This window comes from Chenopodium album, chromosome 23 (genome assembly GCF_948465745.1).
Source record: "Chenopodium album chromosome 23, dcCheAlbu1.1, whole genome shotgun sequence".
Lineage (NCBI taxonomy): Eukaryota > Viridiplantae > Streptophyta > Magnoliopsida > Caryophyllales > Amaranthaceae > Chenopodium > Chenopodium album.
In genome coordinates this window covers 5,702,055-5,721,144 of record NC_137856.1, presented here as the reverse complement: position 1 = coordinate 5,721,144, position 19,090 = coordinate 5,702,055, and the positions used below count along the sequence as shown (strand labels likewise).

The window sequence follows — 19,090 nt, the reverse complement described above, 5'->3', positions numbered from 1 at the left end:
TCTTTGAGTTTGCAGCATATTTTCCTTTCTTGTATTATCATGATGTACAATTTTTTTTTTTTTTTTTTTGTTGTTTTAATTAAGATGAAGAATCTTATTAAATCGACAATTTAACATTTTTTATAAGTTTAACTAGCTCAACTTCGCAAGTCATCATCATGATGTACAATGTACTCCGTAACGATGTCGAAGAGACAATTTATACGGAGTAACCGGCTCCAATGTAGTAATACTTGGAACATTCCAAGTGTCCATTTTTATTTTCCTTTTGCAATGAATTTGGTCAAGTATATATTCGTTACTACTAATAAAAATATAAACATTTCCACGTCACACCACATTTATTATTACCTGATTCCTCCCAACTCTTTCTAAAACCCTTCACTCCCCACCCCAGCCCACCAAACTTCCTTGTTTCTCTCTCCTCAAAAAAATGAACACTTCCGCCCTCCGACTCGACCACAACCCGGTCTCATTCACCGGGTCAACCCACTACAACCTCTACAAAACACCCTCTCTTTCTCGACCTTCCCGTCTTTCTGGAACCTTCCGGAAGTCTTCCTCCTCCGCCGCCGCCGCCGTCGTCGTACGGTGCTCTTCCCTGAAAACCGCCGTAACAGAGCCGACTCGTGAGGCAGTGAGTCGAATCGATGGGTTGAGTCAGGTTTCTGGCGTCTTGGGTTGTCAATGGGGTGATGAGGGTAAAGGCAAGCTTGTTGATATTTTGGCCCAGCATTTTGATGTCGTTGCTCGTTGTCAGGTTAACTTTTTTTTTTTTTTTTTTAAATATTATTTTATTATTTCTGATTGAGTGAGTGATGATGTTATCTGAAAGTTATTGTTTTTTTTTTTTTTTTTTTTTTTTTTTGTATTATTCACATTTTTAATGAATGATTATTGCTTAAATTTGAATAATAATTGATTTTTTTTTTTTTTAATTTTATTTTAATTTGGGTGATTCGATTCACATTGTTATAGACAATTATGAATCATTTGATTAGCTCAGTTCAATTTGGTTTCGGTTTGGATAGTAGTGTTGTGTTTGAAGGTGGTGGGATTCGAAATGCTATGAGTATGCATTGAAATTGGGAGGTTAGTGGGGGAGGAATTTGGATGGAGTTAGTGTGGGCTTGTTGAATTGTTTGCACTTCTCATTTGTTGTGATTTACTCCATAGCACATTGTCGATTCGTTTCGAATTAATCGTCTAATGAAAATGAAAGTGGGTAGGAATGAAAGCTAAGGCAATGGATGTAGTGTATAAATTATTTTAGTGACTATGAATGAATAGTTTTTTAGGGACAAAATTAAAACATTGATACCTTGTTTGGATAGAAGGAAATGGAAGGAAAAGAAAGGGAGGGGGACAAACTCTCTTGTTTGGATAAAGGATTGGGGGCAGGAAGGGAAATGAGAGGGAGGGATCCATTTTCTCTCTCTTTAATAATCATAATCCCTCCAAATTTGGAGAGATTTGGAGGGAAAATGGAGCTCACCTCCCCCTCCCTTTCTTCTTTCTTCCCTTCCTCTTCTATCCCTCCCCTTCCTTTCCTTGTTTCCTATCCAAACAAGGCATGAGAGTTTTCGACAAGTCTCGTTATCTTATGGCGTATGAATTTCGATGCCAATTACTTCTACGATAGTGCAATGGGTAGTATTATCACTTAAATCCTTGATTATATTCTCTTAAAATCCCCTGAATTACATATAATTTTATACTCAGTTATTTCTTGTACTTCCGTTATGTTGTGCATCTTGTAGTAGATGAAGCCCAAATTCATCAACTTCACATACGCTTGCTCCTTACCTAACTCAGGTTTCCTCTATATAGTTTCACTTTCAAGGAAAAGTAATATAAATTATGGGTGATGTGTTTTCTGTGCGCTATGCTTAATTACTTATTTATTATAGTCTTTTGTTTAGTATAGTATCTTGCTTTAGTCTGCTGCATCTTTCCAATTGATAGTATCTTATTTTACATTTGTTTTTGTTTTTGTTTTGTTTTTTTTTTTTTTTTTTTTTTTTGTTGCTTATATACAAAGTATATAACATCAACTTAAATAGTTGGATTGCTGTTGAAGTTTATTCTGAAAAGTTTGAATTAAACCTAATATTCTGTTCTTATCCCAGTATTCTTCTGTTTTGGATTTCTATCTTTTTTTTGTTTTATGTTTTTGAAATATTGCGTTGGATATTAGTATAGATCTCATTGATTTTTTTGGCAGCCACTTGATGAGATGTCTTCAGGTTTAACATGCTGACGTTTTAAAACATGTTTCTTCTGTTTATTTGTTGTCAGGGTGGAGCTAATGCTGGGCATACCATCTACAATTCAGAAGGGAAAAAGTTTGCTCTTCATTTAGTTCCTTCTGGTATTCTTAATGAGGAAACTTTATGTGTTATTGGAAATGGTGTCGTGGTGCATCTGCCTGGACTTTTTGGTGAAATTGATGGTCTTGAGTCAAATGGAGTATCTTGCAATGGACGTATATTAGTTTCTGATCGTGCTCACTTGTTGTTTGACTTCCATCAAGAAGTGGATGGTCTTCGAGAAGCTGAGCTAGCTAAATCCTTCATTGGCACAACAAAGAGAGGCATTGGGCCTGCTTATTCAAGCAAGGTGATAAGGAATGGCATACGAGTAGGTGACCTTAGGCACATGGATACATTTCCTCAAAAGCTTGAAATCTTACTGTTGGATGCAGCAGCCAGATTTAAAGATTTTAAATATGAACCAGAAATGTTGAAGAAAGAAGTAGAAAAGTACAAAAGGTATGCTGAGAGATTGGAGCCTTTCATTGCTGATACTGTTTTGGTCATGAATGAATCAATCTCACAGAAAAAGAAGGTTCTGGTTGAAGGTGGTCAGGCTACTATGTTGGACATTGACTTTGGAACCTATCCTTTTGTAACTTCCTCTAGCCCATCAGCTGGTGGGATTTGTACTGGTCTTGGTATTGCTCCCCGAGCCGTTGGTGATCTTATTGGAGTAGTAAGTTATATTTGTCATTGTAGTATTATAGTTTTGTTCTTTCATATTCTTTTATCCTTTGTAATTTTATATACATGCACAATTATTGGCACACACATAGGAGAGAAACATGTCAACAAAATTTTTCATGGGTGAAAGCTATTTGGAGTGTGCTGCTCTAATCCTGCCCTCCTCTTATCCACCTTTCATTGCCAATTTTTTCCTTTCTTCCAGCACACTTTCATCCACTTGTCAACCACTTTTCTCTTCATGGAAACCACCTTTCCTCCAGATTCTCTCTGGAACCTGCAGAAGTGCAAAGCTTCTGCACCACCACACAACCCCCCCCCCCCCCCCCCCCCCCCCCCTTTTCTGATGATATTATATATAATACTGGAAGGGAGTAGGTATGTTTGTTAGTGGTAAATGTGGTGAGGAGCAAAAGAGGCGGGGTGGTGATGGGGGAGGGGGTTGACGAGGTTAGATTTCAAACTTAATCCAGCTAAAAAGCTGATGTATCATATGCCTTTGGGGATGCTACCCCAATTTTAGACTGTAACTGGGATGTATCTACCTTCAGCTAGCTTGCAGAGCTACAAGATAGTTGGGTGTTTGGGAAGAGATTCAAGGTAATAGATTTCTCTTAGCGCCCACATACTTTTTGATAGGCTCACAGATGCAGAGTATCCCAATCGGAAGCAAAGGTCTGCAAGAAGAGATGATAGGTAATGGAGGTGAAAAGAGAGATGTTTAGAGAAGGACATTATAGGAAAAGGGGAAAGGGGGTGAGGGTGTTTGAGGCTAAGGGGGTGGACCGGTGGAGTGAGTGGGCAAGAAGTTTAGTAATTCTCTATACGGGAATTTTGTAATTACTGCTGAGGTCAACTTTGCTGATGTTGAGACGTGTGGCAAAAGATTGATTGATTTAGTTCGATTCATGTTGGCTTCAGGTAAGATAATACTCAGTATCAGATTTATATATAATTAAATTTAGGTAAAATACAATCCTTTAAGCTCAGATAAGTTTATTCAAAAGAAATTCCAGTAAATTAAGATAAGTTATAACCAAATTTATTCCAAAAAACTCTTAACATGTTTAGGAAAAATAAAATTTGATAAGTTTAGACTAGTCAAATTCAGCTAAATAATATGCACACTGAAAGAAACCCACACACACACCTCTCTCCCCAGTCCCAACGCAGAGGTTTAATTTGTTAATCATTGATTGCTTTCTTCTTACTTGCCCTGTTATTTCTTTTGTATCAGCAGTTTCAACCTGCTTATTTACCTGCAGAGGTTTGTAATAACAGTTTTGATTTCAGGTAAAAGCATACACCACACGTGTTGGCTCTGGTCCCTTCCCTACAGAGATATTGGGCCAGGGTGGGGATCTGCTGAGGTTTGCTGGTCAGGAATTCGGGACAACTACCGGTCGCCCTCGTCGTTGTGGTTGGCTTGATTTGGTTGCATTAAAATTTAGTTGCGATATTAATGGCTTCTCTTCTCTGAACCTGACAAAACTGGATGTTCTATCTGATCTTCCCGAGATCCAATTGGGTGTTGCATACAAGGATGTTGATGATACTCCGATCAAATCTTTCCCCGGTGATCTCCGTATCCTTGAACGGTTGAAGGTGAGTGGATTTTCTTGAACAGCTGTTAAGTTGTAGAATTGTGCTTAGTTGAATGGTTGTCCTGCAGTATAACTATATTACATGTAGCTTGATAGTCCATAAAAATTTATGGTGGAAGATTTTGAGTTAAAAAAAAAAAAATCATGTTTGGCAAGGGAGCAGCATCTTTTATAACACGGGTCACCTGAATACCACTTCTTAATAGTCACTCCTTGTAGCTGTTGGATGACGTTAAGGCTTACTAGCTACCCCCATTTCAAACTCCCGTCTTGAATTTCTTTTAGCACTACGAAACAAAAGTTTTGGAAAATGTCTTTGTTACTATGTATGTTTGTCCCTTCTAAACAAAAGTTTTGGAAAATTTATTTGTTACTCCGTATGTTTGTCCCTTCTACTTATGTTTGATCATATCATCTTTTGTTGCATAGCTGATGGTATATTAGGATATCATTATAATTCCTTACGTTGTGTAATTTGCCATTTGTTCAGGTGGAATACGAGGTTCTACCCGGGTGGAAGACTGATATATCATCAGTTAGAAACTACAATGACCTTCCACTGGCGGCCCGTCGATATGTTGAGCGGATAGAAGAGATAGTTGGCGTGCCAGTCCATTACATTGGTGTCGGTCCAGGTCGGGATGCTCTCATTTACAAGTAGTGTGTTTAGATAAGATCGGATGTTCAACTGTCTTTTATCCTGTGGGAGGGGTAGGAGGAGGAGACAGTTTGACTCAGTTAGACCCTTTAAGTTCTGAGAGATGGCTGCAAGCAATCAAATCCATTATTTGTTGACATGCATTTATCTGCAGCATACTGTATACCCATAATCTGATACAAAACTGATGCTGCAGTGATTTTAGCTGCCAAATATTTTTGTAGTTTTCTCTCTAGGTATTACGATTTCCATATATTCTGAGTTATGTTTGTATGATCTAATGATCTTCCTTTCCATTCTTTACCATAACAGGGCAATGTACAACAACAAAAGATTTTTTTTCCCCCTTTAACGGGCTTGTTTGGCATTTTTTTTTGTTTTTTTGTTAATTTTTTATTAAACTAAAAACAAGAAACAAGAATAAAGTGTTTCCACTTTTCTATTGTTAGTTATCAAATTTATCATGATTTTAATAAGTTTGACTAATTATTGATTTGTTTATGACATACTTCGTATGTCATATGATTTGAAAAAAAAAATCCCCAAAAAACTGAAAATTACATTGATACTAAATGAACTCCGATTAATGCCATGTATTTTTGGGAATGATTGACAACGAAAACTCACTATTGTCTCATTATTGCACGAAGTTATCATGCAAAAAATAACTATAAAATAAAATTTATCATCAATGATATGACCTTTAAAAAGTGCGGATTTGAATATCACAAAAATGAATTCTCAAGCTAAAGTGCGAACCTACTCTAAAAAGGCCCAATCTAAAACCCGATTTGGTAATGACTTTATGGACTAAAACTCGATTTTGATAGTGATTAACAAAACCCCAACACCAATAGTGTAAAGTAGGAGCAATTACTGTAAAAAATCATCGTCTAATCAAGGAGATAAAACTGAGCAGGTTGCCGGACTTTAAAAAGTAAAAGTAGTGCCATACCACCAGCCAGAGAACCAGGACTCAGTGCTCAGTATAAACCATTTCTGGCGCACTGCAACTGATTCTCTCTCCTCCAAAACCCCAAAGATTGCAGCCATGAATGGAGGAAAAACCAAGAATTCTTCTCCCATGTCTCGTGAACAATTTGTATCCATCATGGCTCCTTTAATCGACATCGAAAAGGTCATTTCTTTCTCTTCCCCTGTTCATCATTTGATTGTTTCTTAATTTAATTTTTGTTGTTTGTTTAATGAACATTTGTGGGTGTTATCTATTTTTGAATTGAATTTAATGGGTATTTCTCCAATTTTAAATTAAGGTTGTTATTGGGAAATTGAGTATATCACCATAAATAAAGTTACGAGTATCTTTTTTTTTTTTTGGTTTCCTGTTCTTTTGTTTATTCTAGAGAATCTTAAATTAAAATTGCTTGTGAATTCAAATTGTGGGATTAATTTTGATTGTGAAATTAGGATGCTTTTTGGTGGTTTGTAATGTGGGTTTTGTGAATAATTTTTCTAGTATTCATCAAAATTGATCGTTGTTGGGAAGTTGAATAATTCAACAACTACATATCACATTGTTTCTTTTCGTGATTCTATTGATTTTGCAATCTATGGCAAATGGTTTAAAGTGCTCATATTTCATTTCCTTCTTCAAATATTGTGTGATTGATTTCATTGTTCATGGAAAATTTAATCAGCTGTGATAGTTAAAGTGTGATTTAAACTTGTGATTAAAATATGCTTATGTTTAGGAGGCTGAGATATCTGCTTCTATCACAACTAGTTCGACCAGGAGCGTCGAAACAGCTCAAAAAAATGGTTCTATTATTCTTAACCTGAAGTGTGTTGATGTTCAGGTAATCCCTCTTTTTATCTTTAGTTTTAATTTAAAGTCCCATACACTAGTTGCTTTGATGTTTTAAACTTCTTATTTCTCAAGTTTACTGAAAACAGATGTGCGAAAGGGGAGGGAGGATAATTTCTTTGGAATCATAATTCTAGTAAAGAAAAGGACTAATATAAATGTTCTGTTAAATTGCTCTTTTGATTCGTATCATTGTGGAGTAGGTCAGTCGAATGTATTTGCATTGAAGGTTCTATTAAAGACAATCACTTTAAGCTAGGCTATATACATCTAATCCCCTTATACCCATTCCTTTGTAAAAGATGATTAAAATTGCTGAAGAGATTGATTATTATAATTTCTTATGCATTCCTCCCAAAATTGCAACAATTGTGCCTGTCGTTTGAGAACTTGTTAAAACAGTGATTTATTAATTTTCCATGATTCATCTATTTAATTTTCTTGCATTCTGATGGATTTTGTTGCCAAATTGGTGTTTCTTCTTCCATGACAGGCAGGATTGATGGGAAAGAGTCTTCTTGAATTTCAATCCACAAAAGGAGAAGTTCTTCCCCCTCACAAGGTGAGTGTTATACCTTTGGTTTATGTATGACAAGTGCTTGAGTATTACATGTCTGTGGCATATTGACAGTCTATGAGAAAAGACTATTATACTTATTCTGCGTTTAGCATTTACAATCATGTATTGACTCCCTCTTGCCGAAAGTGTTCTTGTTAAAAAATTATCTATTATAAGTAGCAAAATACTTGGGCCTTGTTTGGGAGAAAGCTGAAAGCTGAAGCTGATTAAGTTAGCTGATTTTGACTAGCTGATTTTATTAACTGATTTGACTAGCTTATTGTGTTAGCTGATTGTATAAAAGTGTTTGGTAAATAGCTGATTACTTAAAGCTGTTTGAGTTTGCAAAATGACCAATAAGGACATTAGCATATTTAACTTTGAAGAAGTAGTTATTTCATAAATGATATATGTATTTATTGTTGGCAAATTTACATGGTAGATATAATTGGGCATATAATTTTATTAATGATATTATGAGATAATTTTTGTACATAATTCATTTTATGAAGTTGTGAGATCATTTTTTATATATATATATTTTTTTTTTTTTGAAAGAAGATCATTTTTTATATGAACATTGCAAGAATAATTTTATATTAACAATAGTGAATGCACAACATCAATGAAATCGAAAAAAAATATTACAAGCTGAACTTTGTAATGTTACAATGCAAACAACCTTTTGATATTGGAAAATGAGAATGTCTATTAAATTAAAAAAAATCTATGTCTATGAAATACTCCGTCATCTTCTGGATTGCCTATTTGCCATCAAACTAGCAGTAATTTCATTTCAAATTTTTGTCATCTCGTTAGTACTCAAACGCCTAGCCTCTTGCATGGAATGACAATCACCATCCACTAAGCCTTCAGGAGGAATGAAGTTTGGATCTTTATCAATGATCACAAATGCTGGGTCAGGGATTTTGCTTAATCTAATGTAGTTATGCAAGGCACACGAAGCACAAATTATTTTGTTTTGATCTTGTGGTGTATATCTTGGCAATTTAGCTAATATTTTCCACCAAGCCTTTAAAATGTCAAATGCCCTTTCAATACAACTTCTCAAAGATGAATGAGCTTGATTAAATATTTCTCGAGCCCCTCTTGGATTTGAACCACGAAATTCAGATTGATGATACCTTGTCTTATGGTAAGGTGTCAAGTACCCTTCTCTTTCAAGATAGCCTTTGTATGCCAAGTAATAGTTACCTAAACAAAATGGTATGCAATGAGTATTATGCTAATAATTTCATGTTAGTAAACTAAACTAATATATATATATATATATAATGAATAAAATTTAATTCTTACTACTGATAATAATTACTTGGAGGAGGCTTTGGAAAATTTAAGCTCGGATTACTTATTGTATCTAGGAAAATTCTAGAATCATGAGCGGATCCCTCCCAACCAGTTAGTACATACGTAAAAAGTAAATCAAAGTCACAAGCTGCTAATACATTAAGGGTAGGTGTCCCTTTCCTTCCTCGGTATCGCAATTGGTCTTCCTCGGAAACAATTACATCTATATGAGTACCATTAATAGCTCCAATGCAATCCTAATGTGACCAACATAAGTACTAAATTAGTATAAATTGTAAATTTCATTGATATGAGATAAGAACAACAATATCTAAAAAAATTGTTACCTTAAAGTATGGCATATATCGCGTATCATTAGCAATTTGGTTGGGAATCTCCTTGAATTCGGGTTCTCTCGGTCTTAAAATATCCCTTGACAAACCTTGTGTTGCATCTAAAACTTCTTTAAAAACTCTACTTATGGTTTCTCCGGAATGTTGGAATCGTTCTTGAGCTTCTCGATTTGATGCTCCTATACTAAGGACATATAGAAATATACCCAACTTCTCTTATTTTCCAAATCAAAGGCTAATTGCCGAAAAGTATTCTTAGTCATTCTAAACATGTTAAAACAACGTTTTTCATGTCCATTTAATATTTCATGAATCCATCTTTCTCCGGTCATATAAGAAGTGAAGCATGGCTCCTTATGTATGTATTTTACATAATAAAGAGAAATATTACCCAATGCACAAGCCACCGAGTCCCAAAACAAATTATTTCTACGCCTCTTACGTATTGCATTACGTTTAACATGCAAGTCCATACCTATAAACAACCAAGAAATATATTTGTGATAAATACAACAAAATCTGAACACATAAATAACTAACACATACATATGCTATTTTCCATGTACCATCTAAAATGAGCATAATTCATACAAAAAAAAAAAAAAAAAAAAAAAACCAAGCTCATGAACTACTATCCAAAAAATCATGAGACAATCACATACATACATATGCTATTTTCCATGTACGTAGTATCTTGTACTTAAACTTACATTCCGATAACAAAAGTAGAAAATCAAACTACCTAGTTAATACTAATATCCTACATTTCGATAACAAAAGGCTAATACTTACTACCTAGCTATGTTCCATGATGATCACTCTTTCTTTTCACTCTTGTCATATAAGTATTTTAACCATTGGTATCTCGAGTGATCATCCGGCATACCATCAAGAATTATCCTTTTTTGGGGATCCTCAATTAAGGTGCAAGCAAAGCAAAACTCTTGACTACCGGGTATTAAACCGGGCAACGATACTAACTTGGCCAAAGAATCGGCTAGTGAAGAAGAAGAAGAGTAAGTTTTTGAGATTCAAGGTTCATTAATTCCATGTCCTTCATGTTTCTCTCCGTAACTATCTTCACCATGGCATCTAATTTCTCAAGTAACATTCCAGAGCCCTTTTTTTTTTTTTTTTTTTTTTTTTTTTTTTTTTTTTTTATGTTTCAGTGTTACAACTTTTAGAGCTCTCTGAAACATCATTACATTCAAGCACCCTTTTACTTCCTCTCCTAGTGTACTCATCACATGGTGGAGTAGGAGAATGAGAAGTAGGAGAAGGAGATGGAATGGAGGCATTATCATTCCAAACTTCTTGCCATTCCCTCCTAGATTGGATGTTGTTAAATGCATCATTCTCACTCATCTCATCATCATATTGATATGGTACATCACCAACATTAACACTCGGAGGGGAAGGAGTGTAAACATCTTCTTTTTCAATTTGAACCGGAGTAAACCTATGCACCCCTTGAGCAACTGAAACTCCAAACAGTTGGTCCATCTTTAACTCCAAATCTGGATCAATCCCTTCATCTTGAAATGCCTTATAATGGGCATTTTCCTATGGAAAAAAAAAAAAATCAAAATTGTTTTCCTAACATTGGCAGAATAAAAAATTGGTAAAAGGATTGTTTTCCTAACATTGGCAGAATAATAAATAGGTGAAGGGATGTAAGCTACTAACCTCAATCTTGTTTTTCCACCACTCCTCACTAGCACTTATAGTCCCTTTTTCATGATCCCATCCCAATCTGGTTTCTTTTCCTTTCAAAGCTTTCCAAAGGCTCCATCTACTCCTCATGTGATCCCACTTGTTTTTTAGTTTGTTCTTTTCATACACTAAGTTAGTCTTTTTTTTTGAAACTCTACCTCTAACACCTTCCATGGCATTCGTTGTGAGGTTGTGGAACCACGCTTACCCTTACTCCTCTCCGCAAATTTGATACACAAATCGCAGAACACATGTAAAGTTTCTTTAGACCAATTAGCCCGATTCACCCCACCTTCTGTTTCATCATTGACTCTTTTGTTGTTGGGTGCCATCTATTCATTATAAGACGGCAAAATTTTCATTCAATTGATTTCTACATCAATTTCAAAGATGATAAAACATAGACAAACTATAAAATATGAAATACATAAATTATTCTACCAAAGTAAAGCAATTAAAAAAGTTGAATGCAATTTCCCACTTGAATACAGAAACATGTTCTAATCTCATCATAAACTACATTCGAACCTTAACACGACAATGATCCAATTTTTATTTCCCTACTTTCACAATCAATAAAAAGCACATTAATTGTGATAAACATTCTTGATCTAAACTGAAAGTAAATCAAATCAAATCACATAACTTACAAATTTTAGCAACAATATAAATAATCCCACTAAATTATCTATGCTAGAGTATAGGAACGAACCTTAATTGGCCCAATAGATAAACTATGTCAGTAGTCTTCAATACATGATATATCTGACCAAAAAAAAAAATCAAATAATTAATAAAATTCCGATGTATAATTTTTTTTTTCAATAATGCATATATAATTCAGATTAAAAAAAAATAAACGTATATATAATTCAAAAGAAAAAAAATCACATAATTAAAAGCCAAAACAGTTAATAAGGCACATATATAGTTTAATTAAAAATTAAAAAAAAAAAAAAAGAATTATTCTGTGTAATAACTAACAAGGATTTCGAATTTTTGTTAACATGAGATAATTTTTGGGGAGGAGATAAGGATTGCTAAAATTTGGATTAAAATAGATAATTTCTTTTAACAAAAAAAATGCATGACAAATATAATAAAATAAACTGAAAAACAATAATCAAAACAAAGAAATTAAGGAAGAAAAAATACAAGTTAAGGAAAAGAAATTGATAAAACTAACCTTGATAAGTTGAGAAGCAGATCTGCTATGGAGTGGTGGACGGCTCAGAGAAGAAGTGAGAATACTAATTTGGCTTTGCTTCATTGTATGTCATAGGGTTTACAAGAGGGTAAAATTATAATTTAATTTCCCCAAAGCAAATCAGCTCTTTGAAAACGTTGGGTAACCCAACGTTTTGGAAAACAACTTATTGAGGTAAATAAGCTTATTCAATAAGCTTACTACCAAACACTTGTATTAACTTATTTGACTAGTCAATCAGCTAAAGTTGGTCAAATAAGCTAATATAGCCCCAATAAGCTAACTACCAAACAAGGCCTTGGTTTTCCACAGAAGAAGGAAAATGAAGTAACTCTCAAGAAAAATGGATGTCATATGATGTGAGCATGTGACAAAAATACCCCCCTCCCTCCTAAAAAAAAAAAAAAAAGAAAAAAGACCGAAATTAGAATTGTTCAGTCTCACATATTCTACTCCTGCTATCTTCTTGCTTCTCAACTACTTTACTTTTGTACCTGTTTCCATTTCATTCTGAGCCTATAATACTCAGTATTGCTTTTATGATGCAGTTTGGGACTCATGATGTTGTGGTTTTAAAGCTGAACAAGGCTGATGCCGGGTCTCCTTCCCTAGGACAGGGGGTAGTTTATCGTTTGAAGGTAAATGTCCATAAAGTATCTATATGTGGCTTTAGTGAGTCTGAGAATTATATTGTACAGATCTGAAGTCAAATTTGCTTATTTTAATGACTAGGAATCATCTATCACTGTTGCATTTGATGATATTCCAGAGGATGGCCTGAATACTTCATTACGACTTGAGAAAGTGGCAAATGAGGTAGGTTTTCTTATAAGAATTGCTGTGCAAATTCTTTATGGTTTGCATGCGTCTATAATTTGATCACAAATTTGACCATTTAGGTTAGCCTCTTTATTACTCCATGTTTGAATCAAAGAGAACAAGCATCAAGAGTTCTCCTGTAGAATACCATGTGATTCACAACACTACACCGGCTCCTCTGTCTTAGCCAAGTGCATGAGTCCAGAAGGCAGATTGGAGAGTAGTGTTTTTTTTTTTTTTTCTTTTGGGGGGGGGGGGGGGTGAACTCTCCTGTGACCTTCAAGTTCACTGTTAATTAGTTTCTGCCTTCTCATGGGATAAATGGGATTTACTTATTTAATGCATCCGGTCCACACCTCTGTTTTTCTGTAGTACTATCTGAATGCAATACATCATTTACTCATATCTCTAATTATTATTTTATGGGAGTTTGTTAATTATATTCTATTTTATATTATTAGAAAATATATTTAGGTAACAAGTTGCTTCTTGGTATGGAGGCCTCGAATAGATGTCTTGGGTATGTGAATACATTCACATAGTTTCAAATAAGTAGTCTTTACCGTAAAACAATGGACTTCTGCTCAAATTCCTTTAGTCAATGGAATAAGTGTGTATTAAGCAATTAGATAATTTCAATCGCATTGAATTGGTTGCATTAGGTCTTCTATCTAAAGTTAAATTGGAACAATCAGTGTCACCCTGGTAGGTCTTCTATCTAAAGTTGCATTGGTTGCTAGGTGACGTATCGTAGGATGAAGGATACCCTGGTAGAGCTGAGTAAAGGTGTGCAGAAAGGTCCTTCTTCTGACCTAGTTCCTGTACTATTTGGAGAGAACCCCCCTGCTAGGTCAAAGAAAGATTTTGATTTCTCTCCATTCAACAAGAATCTTGATCATTCTCAGGTAATTATTACCGTACTTTTTTCATTCATTTGGTGGCAGTCTTTACTTGAGAGTACTGTCTGCTCCTGTATAGTGTTTCAGTATGCTTATAGTCTTGCAATGCTTCCTATATGATACAAGTTACATTATAGATTCTTTAATGATTCTTTATTCCTCCCTCATCCCCCCCCCCCCCCCCCCCCCCCCAGTTGCTTCCGTGGATGCAAATTTCTTTGGCAAGAAATTATCTTGGGCAAACTTCATTTTACCTAAAATCTTAATATCATGTGATTATTTCTTAATGTAATAGATAACATAAAACCAATCCTAAAACCAGTTTATATGTTGAAATTATCGGGAAGGATATTAAATAAAACAATGATGTATTTTTTTCCTAAGGAACCATATTCTTTTCGACCTTCATAAACATGGCTCTCACCCTTCTGTTCTTTCCTCCCCCCTCTATTCCACCTAATGTTAAAATCATTATATGCATGTTTTCTGCTCCTTTTTTTTTTTAATTGGGATTGTATCTCCTCATCTGACTTGCATTGGAATTCTGTAACCATAGCGTATAATTCGTACTTTGCTCCCCCGATGTGATATAAGGATTCTGAAGGTTCTTTGTTAGATCTGTATACTTAAACTTACTACTTTCAGTTCTATTTTCCTGCCTTTCTTTTGAGTTGAATATTAATACCAACTTTGGAAGAAAACCATAGAAATTAGAACTACAGGATTTTTCATATTCTTCTTTTTTTTTTTTTTTTTTTTTTTTTTTGGGTGGGGATTATCATATTCATCTTGCTACCTATATTCTATTTCTGTTGATTTTATCAATTCGAACTAAACTGGAACTGGCTGTCTTTTTCTGTAAAGAAAGCTGCAATTTCTAAAGCCATGTCATCCAACAATGTGTTTTTGCTGCATGGACCTCCTGGTACTGGGAAGACCACAACCGTTGTAGAAATTATCTTACAGGAAGTAAAACGTGGATCAAAAATACTTGCATGTGCTGCATCAAATATTGCCGTGGACAATATAGTTGAACGTCTTGTTCCTCACAGGTAATTTTAAATTCTAGCAGGATGACTTCATTGAAAATGGATTGATGCTTATGTGTATGACATTAGGAAGGAGTAGACTAGATGAGTAGCAAAGTGTGAAGAAATTTTGTTAGGTGATAATGTGATCAAGTTTGATAATCATACTTCTGCTTTCATTGCATGCCAACAAGGAGTTAATTTAGCATTCTTCATAAATTACAGATTATAGTCTTCAGATTTTGTTTGGATTTGTGTTTTATCTTCTGTATAACATATTGTTATTTCCATTGATTTAATTTCTTTAGGGTCAAGCTTGTGAGAGTGGGTCATCCTGCACGTTTGCTGCCTCAAGTATTAGATAGTGCCTTAGATGCACAGGTGGGTCATGATGTGCTACTACTTCCCTTATTCATTGATTATATTTAATGTTATCCAATGTTAAGAAAATGAAGTTCTTTCTATTTGTCTTTTTCTATCATATTTTGCAATAAGATTGATGGGCACCTATAAATTTCCTGCTGATAATAATTAATGAACAATGTCAGGCTAGAGATCTCATTCTAGCACCATTTCATAGTGATAAAAATCTTATAGTGCTGTAGTAACTGCAATATAGTAGTGAAAATCACATTTCACCTACTCTGATGTCAACTATCCTGAAGAAAAGGGCTTGCACTTGCCCTCCTGCATTTCCAGCACCTTTTCCTTTCTAATATCAACTTAAATTTAGATCTTTGAACCCCTCCTTTTAATAATAAAAAATGTAAATAAACGTCAATCAAATTTTGTGCTGAATCGAGTTTTGAAATATACTCCCTCTGTTTGTAACTTAACTCACATTGATGTCTTACTTTCTTTTGGTTGAAACATCTACAATTCTACATTGTGACAATATTAGTATGCATTTTAAGCAACTATGACACTTTTCATTTCCTTCCTCCACCTTTGCCTCAGAGGTTACTTGCATATATGTAGGTGCTTCGGGGCGACAACAATTCTCTAGCAAAAGACATTCGCAAAGAAATAAAGGTAAACTTTGGAAAATTGTTTGGATCTCTTGTTGAAATTCGAGTACCTTATTCTAAATGTGAATATTCTTCATTTATATGGGCTTGTCAATTTTTTTTCTGCTAATGGACCAGATGTATATAGGCACTAAATACAAAGCTGCTGAAGGCTAAAGACAAAAATACCAAGAGGGAAATTATGAAAGAGCTACGTACTCTTTCTAAGGAAGAACGCAAACGACAACAGCTAGCTGTGACTGATGTTTTGAAAAATGCAGATGTCATATTGACGACTTTAACTGGAGCATTGACTAAAAAACTGGATAGATCTACTTTTGACCTGGTTATTATTGATGAAGCTGCACAAGCACTTGAAGTTGCATGCTGGATAGCTCTTTTGAAGGTAACTCTTGAAGGCAGTGATACTGTTCATATGAGCTTTAGATATTTGGTTTAGAATCCTTTGCTGCTGGTACATGTTCCTGCTTCTTGAAAAAAGACTCTTGCTGATATTAACTAAAAGATGAACATCTTTCACGCCCTACTTAAACATAAAAAGGGGGTTTGACATGGAAAAAAAAAGTCTCCTTTTATACTATGTAATCTTTTGTCTTTCCGCTTGCCAAATTAAAATCAAGGGTATTATGATATAACATGCTACTTTTGCTCTTGAGTCTTAATAGTGAGCACCTATGCAGAAATGACAACAAATTGGGGGATTTGGTGCCTGCGGTTTGCTGGCTATTATACTCTTATCTTTTCCCAAAATGAAGTTTTCTATCACTATTTGAAATGATATTAAATATTCCTATGTGACCGGTACACAATTTTTTTTGCACCTTTGCCCCTGTTGAATCCAAATCACCTCATTGAAGGTGCACACTTCTTAATTTCAGATAAAACTTTGGATACTTTTTGGCAATCCCAAAGTTAGTTATCACAAACTTTAAGTGGGACGGAGGTGGAAAAAAGATTGTCAACACTTGAATGTAACAGATTTAGCCATGTAAACAATTTACTAAATATTGATAATGTCTTTTGCCTTGTTAATCATCAAAGGAGGTTTTAAAAAAAAAAAACACTAATGTCAAAATGGTTTAGTACCTGGAAAATGTATCAATATTTCACACTTGTTATATATATCTTTATTTTTTTTCCAATGCTTTGAAGTGGGAGAGTTTTTAGCTGAGAAACTCTTGAAGTTATTATTCCATTTCAGGGTTCAAGATGTATTCTTGCCGGAGATCATCTTCAGCTTCCACCCACTATCCAGAGTGTTGAAGCTGAAAAGAAAGGCCTAGGGAGAACCTTATTTGAACGTCTTGCAGACTTGTATGGGGATGATATTATGTCAATGCTCACTGTTCAATATCGCATGCACAAACTTATTATGGATTGGTCATCTAAAGAGCTGTACGACAGCAAGGTGCTTATGTACTCTACACGAGATTGTTTAGCAAATAATTTAAACTATAGCCATACGGTAGAAAACAAGAATTAGATTTGCTTGATGTTTGATATTCATTATTGCAGATAGAAGCCCACTCATGTGTTGCTGCACATATGCTTTATGATTTGGAAGGTGTGAAGAAAACCACTACAACTGAAGCCACTATTCTGCTCATTGACACAGCAGGGTATAGATTTTGTTTGCATTTGTGCAGAAATTTTCCTTGTGCCATAGTTATGTGACATTTGTCGAATAGTGATGTATAGAGTAGTGATCTATCATGTGGTTTTTTTTTTTTTTTTTTGAAGACATCTATCATGTGGTTAATTATGCATATTTGACTAGAATTAATAGATACAGGAATATTACGTACTAGTACTCAATTAAAAGGACTATAAAATCTTCGCAGTCACTCTTCTATTATATTCCTGCACCTATCATTGTGCTGTACAACAATTTATATCTTGAATGAAATAGCTGGAGTTTTGTCATGCTAGTTGAGTAGTTTCTTTCAGTTCTTCATGTAATTTGTCTTATACTTTTCAGTTGCGACATGGAAGAAAAAAAAGATGAAGAAGACAGCACCCTAAATGATGGTGAAGCTGAGGTTGCAATAGCTCATGCCAAAAGACTCATTGATAGTGGGGTTCAGGCTTCTGATATTGGAATAATTACACCTTACCGTGCACAGGTATGACAATAAGTAGCTTCTTAATGCATAATAATCTCATGAAGTTACCAGTACTAATACACAATATTCTTGTGATAGGTTGTGGCATTGAGGATGTTAAAAAGTAACGACACTAAGTTAAAGGATATGGAAATATCAACAGTTGATGGTTTCCAAGGCCGAGAGAAAGAAGCTATAATCATTTCAATGGTTAGATCAAACTCAAAGAAAGAGGTAATACTCTTTTTTTGCAATTACTATAATGTTTTATTACCAAAAGGAATATGATTATTGACTAAAAGGGTTTTGTATATTTTTTTCAAATGGGTTAAATTGACTTTGCAGTTACTTGAAAATTTCATGTTAATTGTACAGGTTGGCTTTCTGTGCGACCGTAGAAGAATGAATGTGGCAGTGACTCGGGCGAGGAGGCAATGTTGTGTGATTTGTGACACTGAAACTGTGAGTAGTGACCAATTTTTGAAGCGTTTGATTGAATATTTTGAGGAGCATGGTGAGTATCTGAGTGCTTCAGAGTATGGAAATGAGTAAAACCCATATAAAACTTGAAATTTTTTACTGCTTGGGCAATATTGTTTGCTCCTTGAAAGGATAATTGGGGACAGGAATAGCATTGATACAAGAGTGAAGATTGAAGAGAATAACAGACATGCATTTTACAAACCTGTAGGATCTGTTTAGCTTTTCTATTGCTGTATAAAGGGAAAACACAAATATAGTGTTCTAGACTTTATAGTTTAGGGAAGCAGAAAGTTGCCTTTAAAACAGTTCTATACCCTTCATTAGCACATGTTAACAGCTCGGTTTTGGAGACCTTCGAATCTCACGCTGACTGTTATTGAGCTTTTCATGTTACAATTTGCATTTGAAACAGACTTCATATCTGGAAATTTCATCAGTTTCTGTGTTCTGTCATTTGAATCTTGGAAGTTATCACAAATTTGTCCATTCTTAGATTTTGCAGATC

The 19,090-nt window shown here is 34.7% G+C and overlaps 2 protein-coding genes across 3 annotated transcripts; both read left to right on the top strand.

Moving 5' to 3' along the window:
• The first annotated feature begins 343 nt into the window (after window positions 1–343).
• On the top strand, window positions 344–5,537 carry LOC145608659 (adenylosuccinate synthetase 2, chloroplastic-like). The gene is made up of 4 exons (XM_081664268.1): window positions 344–760; window positions 2,299–2,991; window positions 4,293–4,604; window positions 5,094–5,537. The coding sequence occupies exons 1-4, from the start codon at window positions 434–436 to the stop codon at window positions 5,262–5,264; spliced, it is 1,503 nt and encodes a 500-aa protein (XP_081520394.1). The 5' UTR covers window positions 344–433; the 3' UTR covers window positions 5,265–5,537.
• Window positions 5,538–6,186: 649 nt separating this feature from the next.
• On the top strand, window positions 6,187–19,044 carry LOC145608353 (uncharacterized). 2 transcript variants are annotated; one of them, XM_081663968.1, is made up of 15 exons: window positions 6,187–6,399; window positions 6,974–7,078; window positions 7,580–7,648; window positions 12,775–12,864; window positions 12,959–13,042; window positions 13,786–13,950; window positions 14,881–14,996; window positions 15,281–15,353; window positions 15,951–16,004; window positions 16,128–16,385; window positions 17,202–17,408; window positions 17,516–17,619; window positions 17,979–18,123; window positions 18,202–18,336; window positions 18,478–19,044. In XM_081663968.1, exons 1-15 carry the CDS (start codon window positions 6,313–6,315, stop codon window positions 18,652–18,654), a joined length of 1,869 nt encoding a protein of 622 aa, XP_081520094.1. In that variant the 5' UTR covers window positions 6,187–6,312; the 3' UTR covers window positions 18,655–19,044. The 2 variants fall into 2 exon arrangements, with proteins under 2 accessions (XP_081520094.1, XP_081520093.1); XM_081663967.1 differs by having other exon boundaries at window positions 6,194–6,399; window positions 14,809–14,996.
• The last annotated feature ends 46 nt before the right edge of the window (window positions 19,045–19,090 follow it).

Bases quoted from the DNA above. Each gene is read 5' to 3' on its own strand.
- LOC145608353 (XM_081663967.1), top strand. From the start codon at position 6,313: ATGAATGGAGGAAAAACCAAGAATTCTTCTCCCATGTCTCGTGAACAA. The intron at 13,043-13,785 runs GTAGGTTTTCTT...ATTGGTTGCTAG, and splicing joins TTGAGAAAGTGGCAAATGAG to GTGACGTATCGTAGGATGAA. The intron at 16,386-17,201 runs GTAACTCTTGAA...ATTCCATTTCAG, and splicing joins GCTGGATAGCTCTTTTGAAG to GGTTCAAGATGTATTCTTGC.
- LOC145608659 (XM_081664268.1), top strand. From the start codon at position 434: ATGAACACTTCCGCCCTCCGACTCGACCACAACCCGGTCTCATTCACC. The intron at 761-2,298 runs GTTAACTTTTTT...ATTTGTTGTCAG, and splicing joins ATGTCGTTGCTCGTTGTCAG to GGTGGAGCTAATGCTGGGCA. The intron at 2,992-4,292 runs GTAAGTTATATT...TTTTGATTTCAG, and splicing joins TTGGTGATCTTATTGGAGTA to GTAAAAGCATACACCACACG.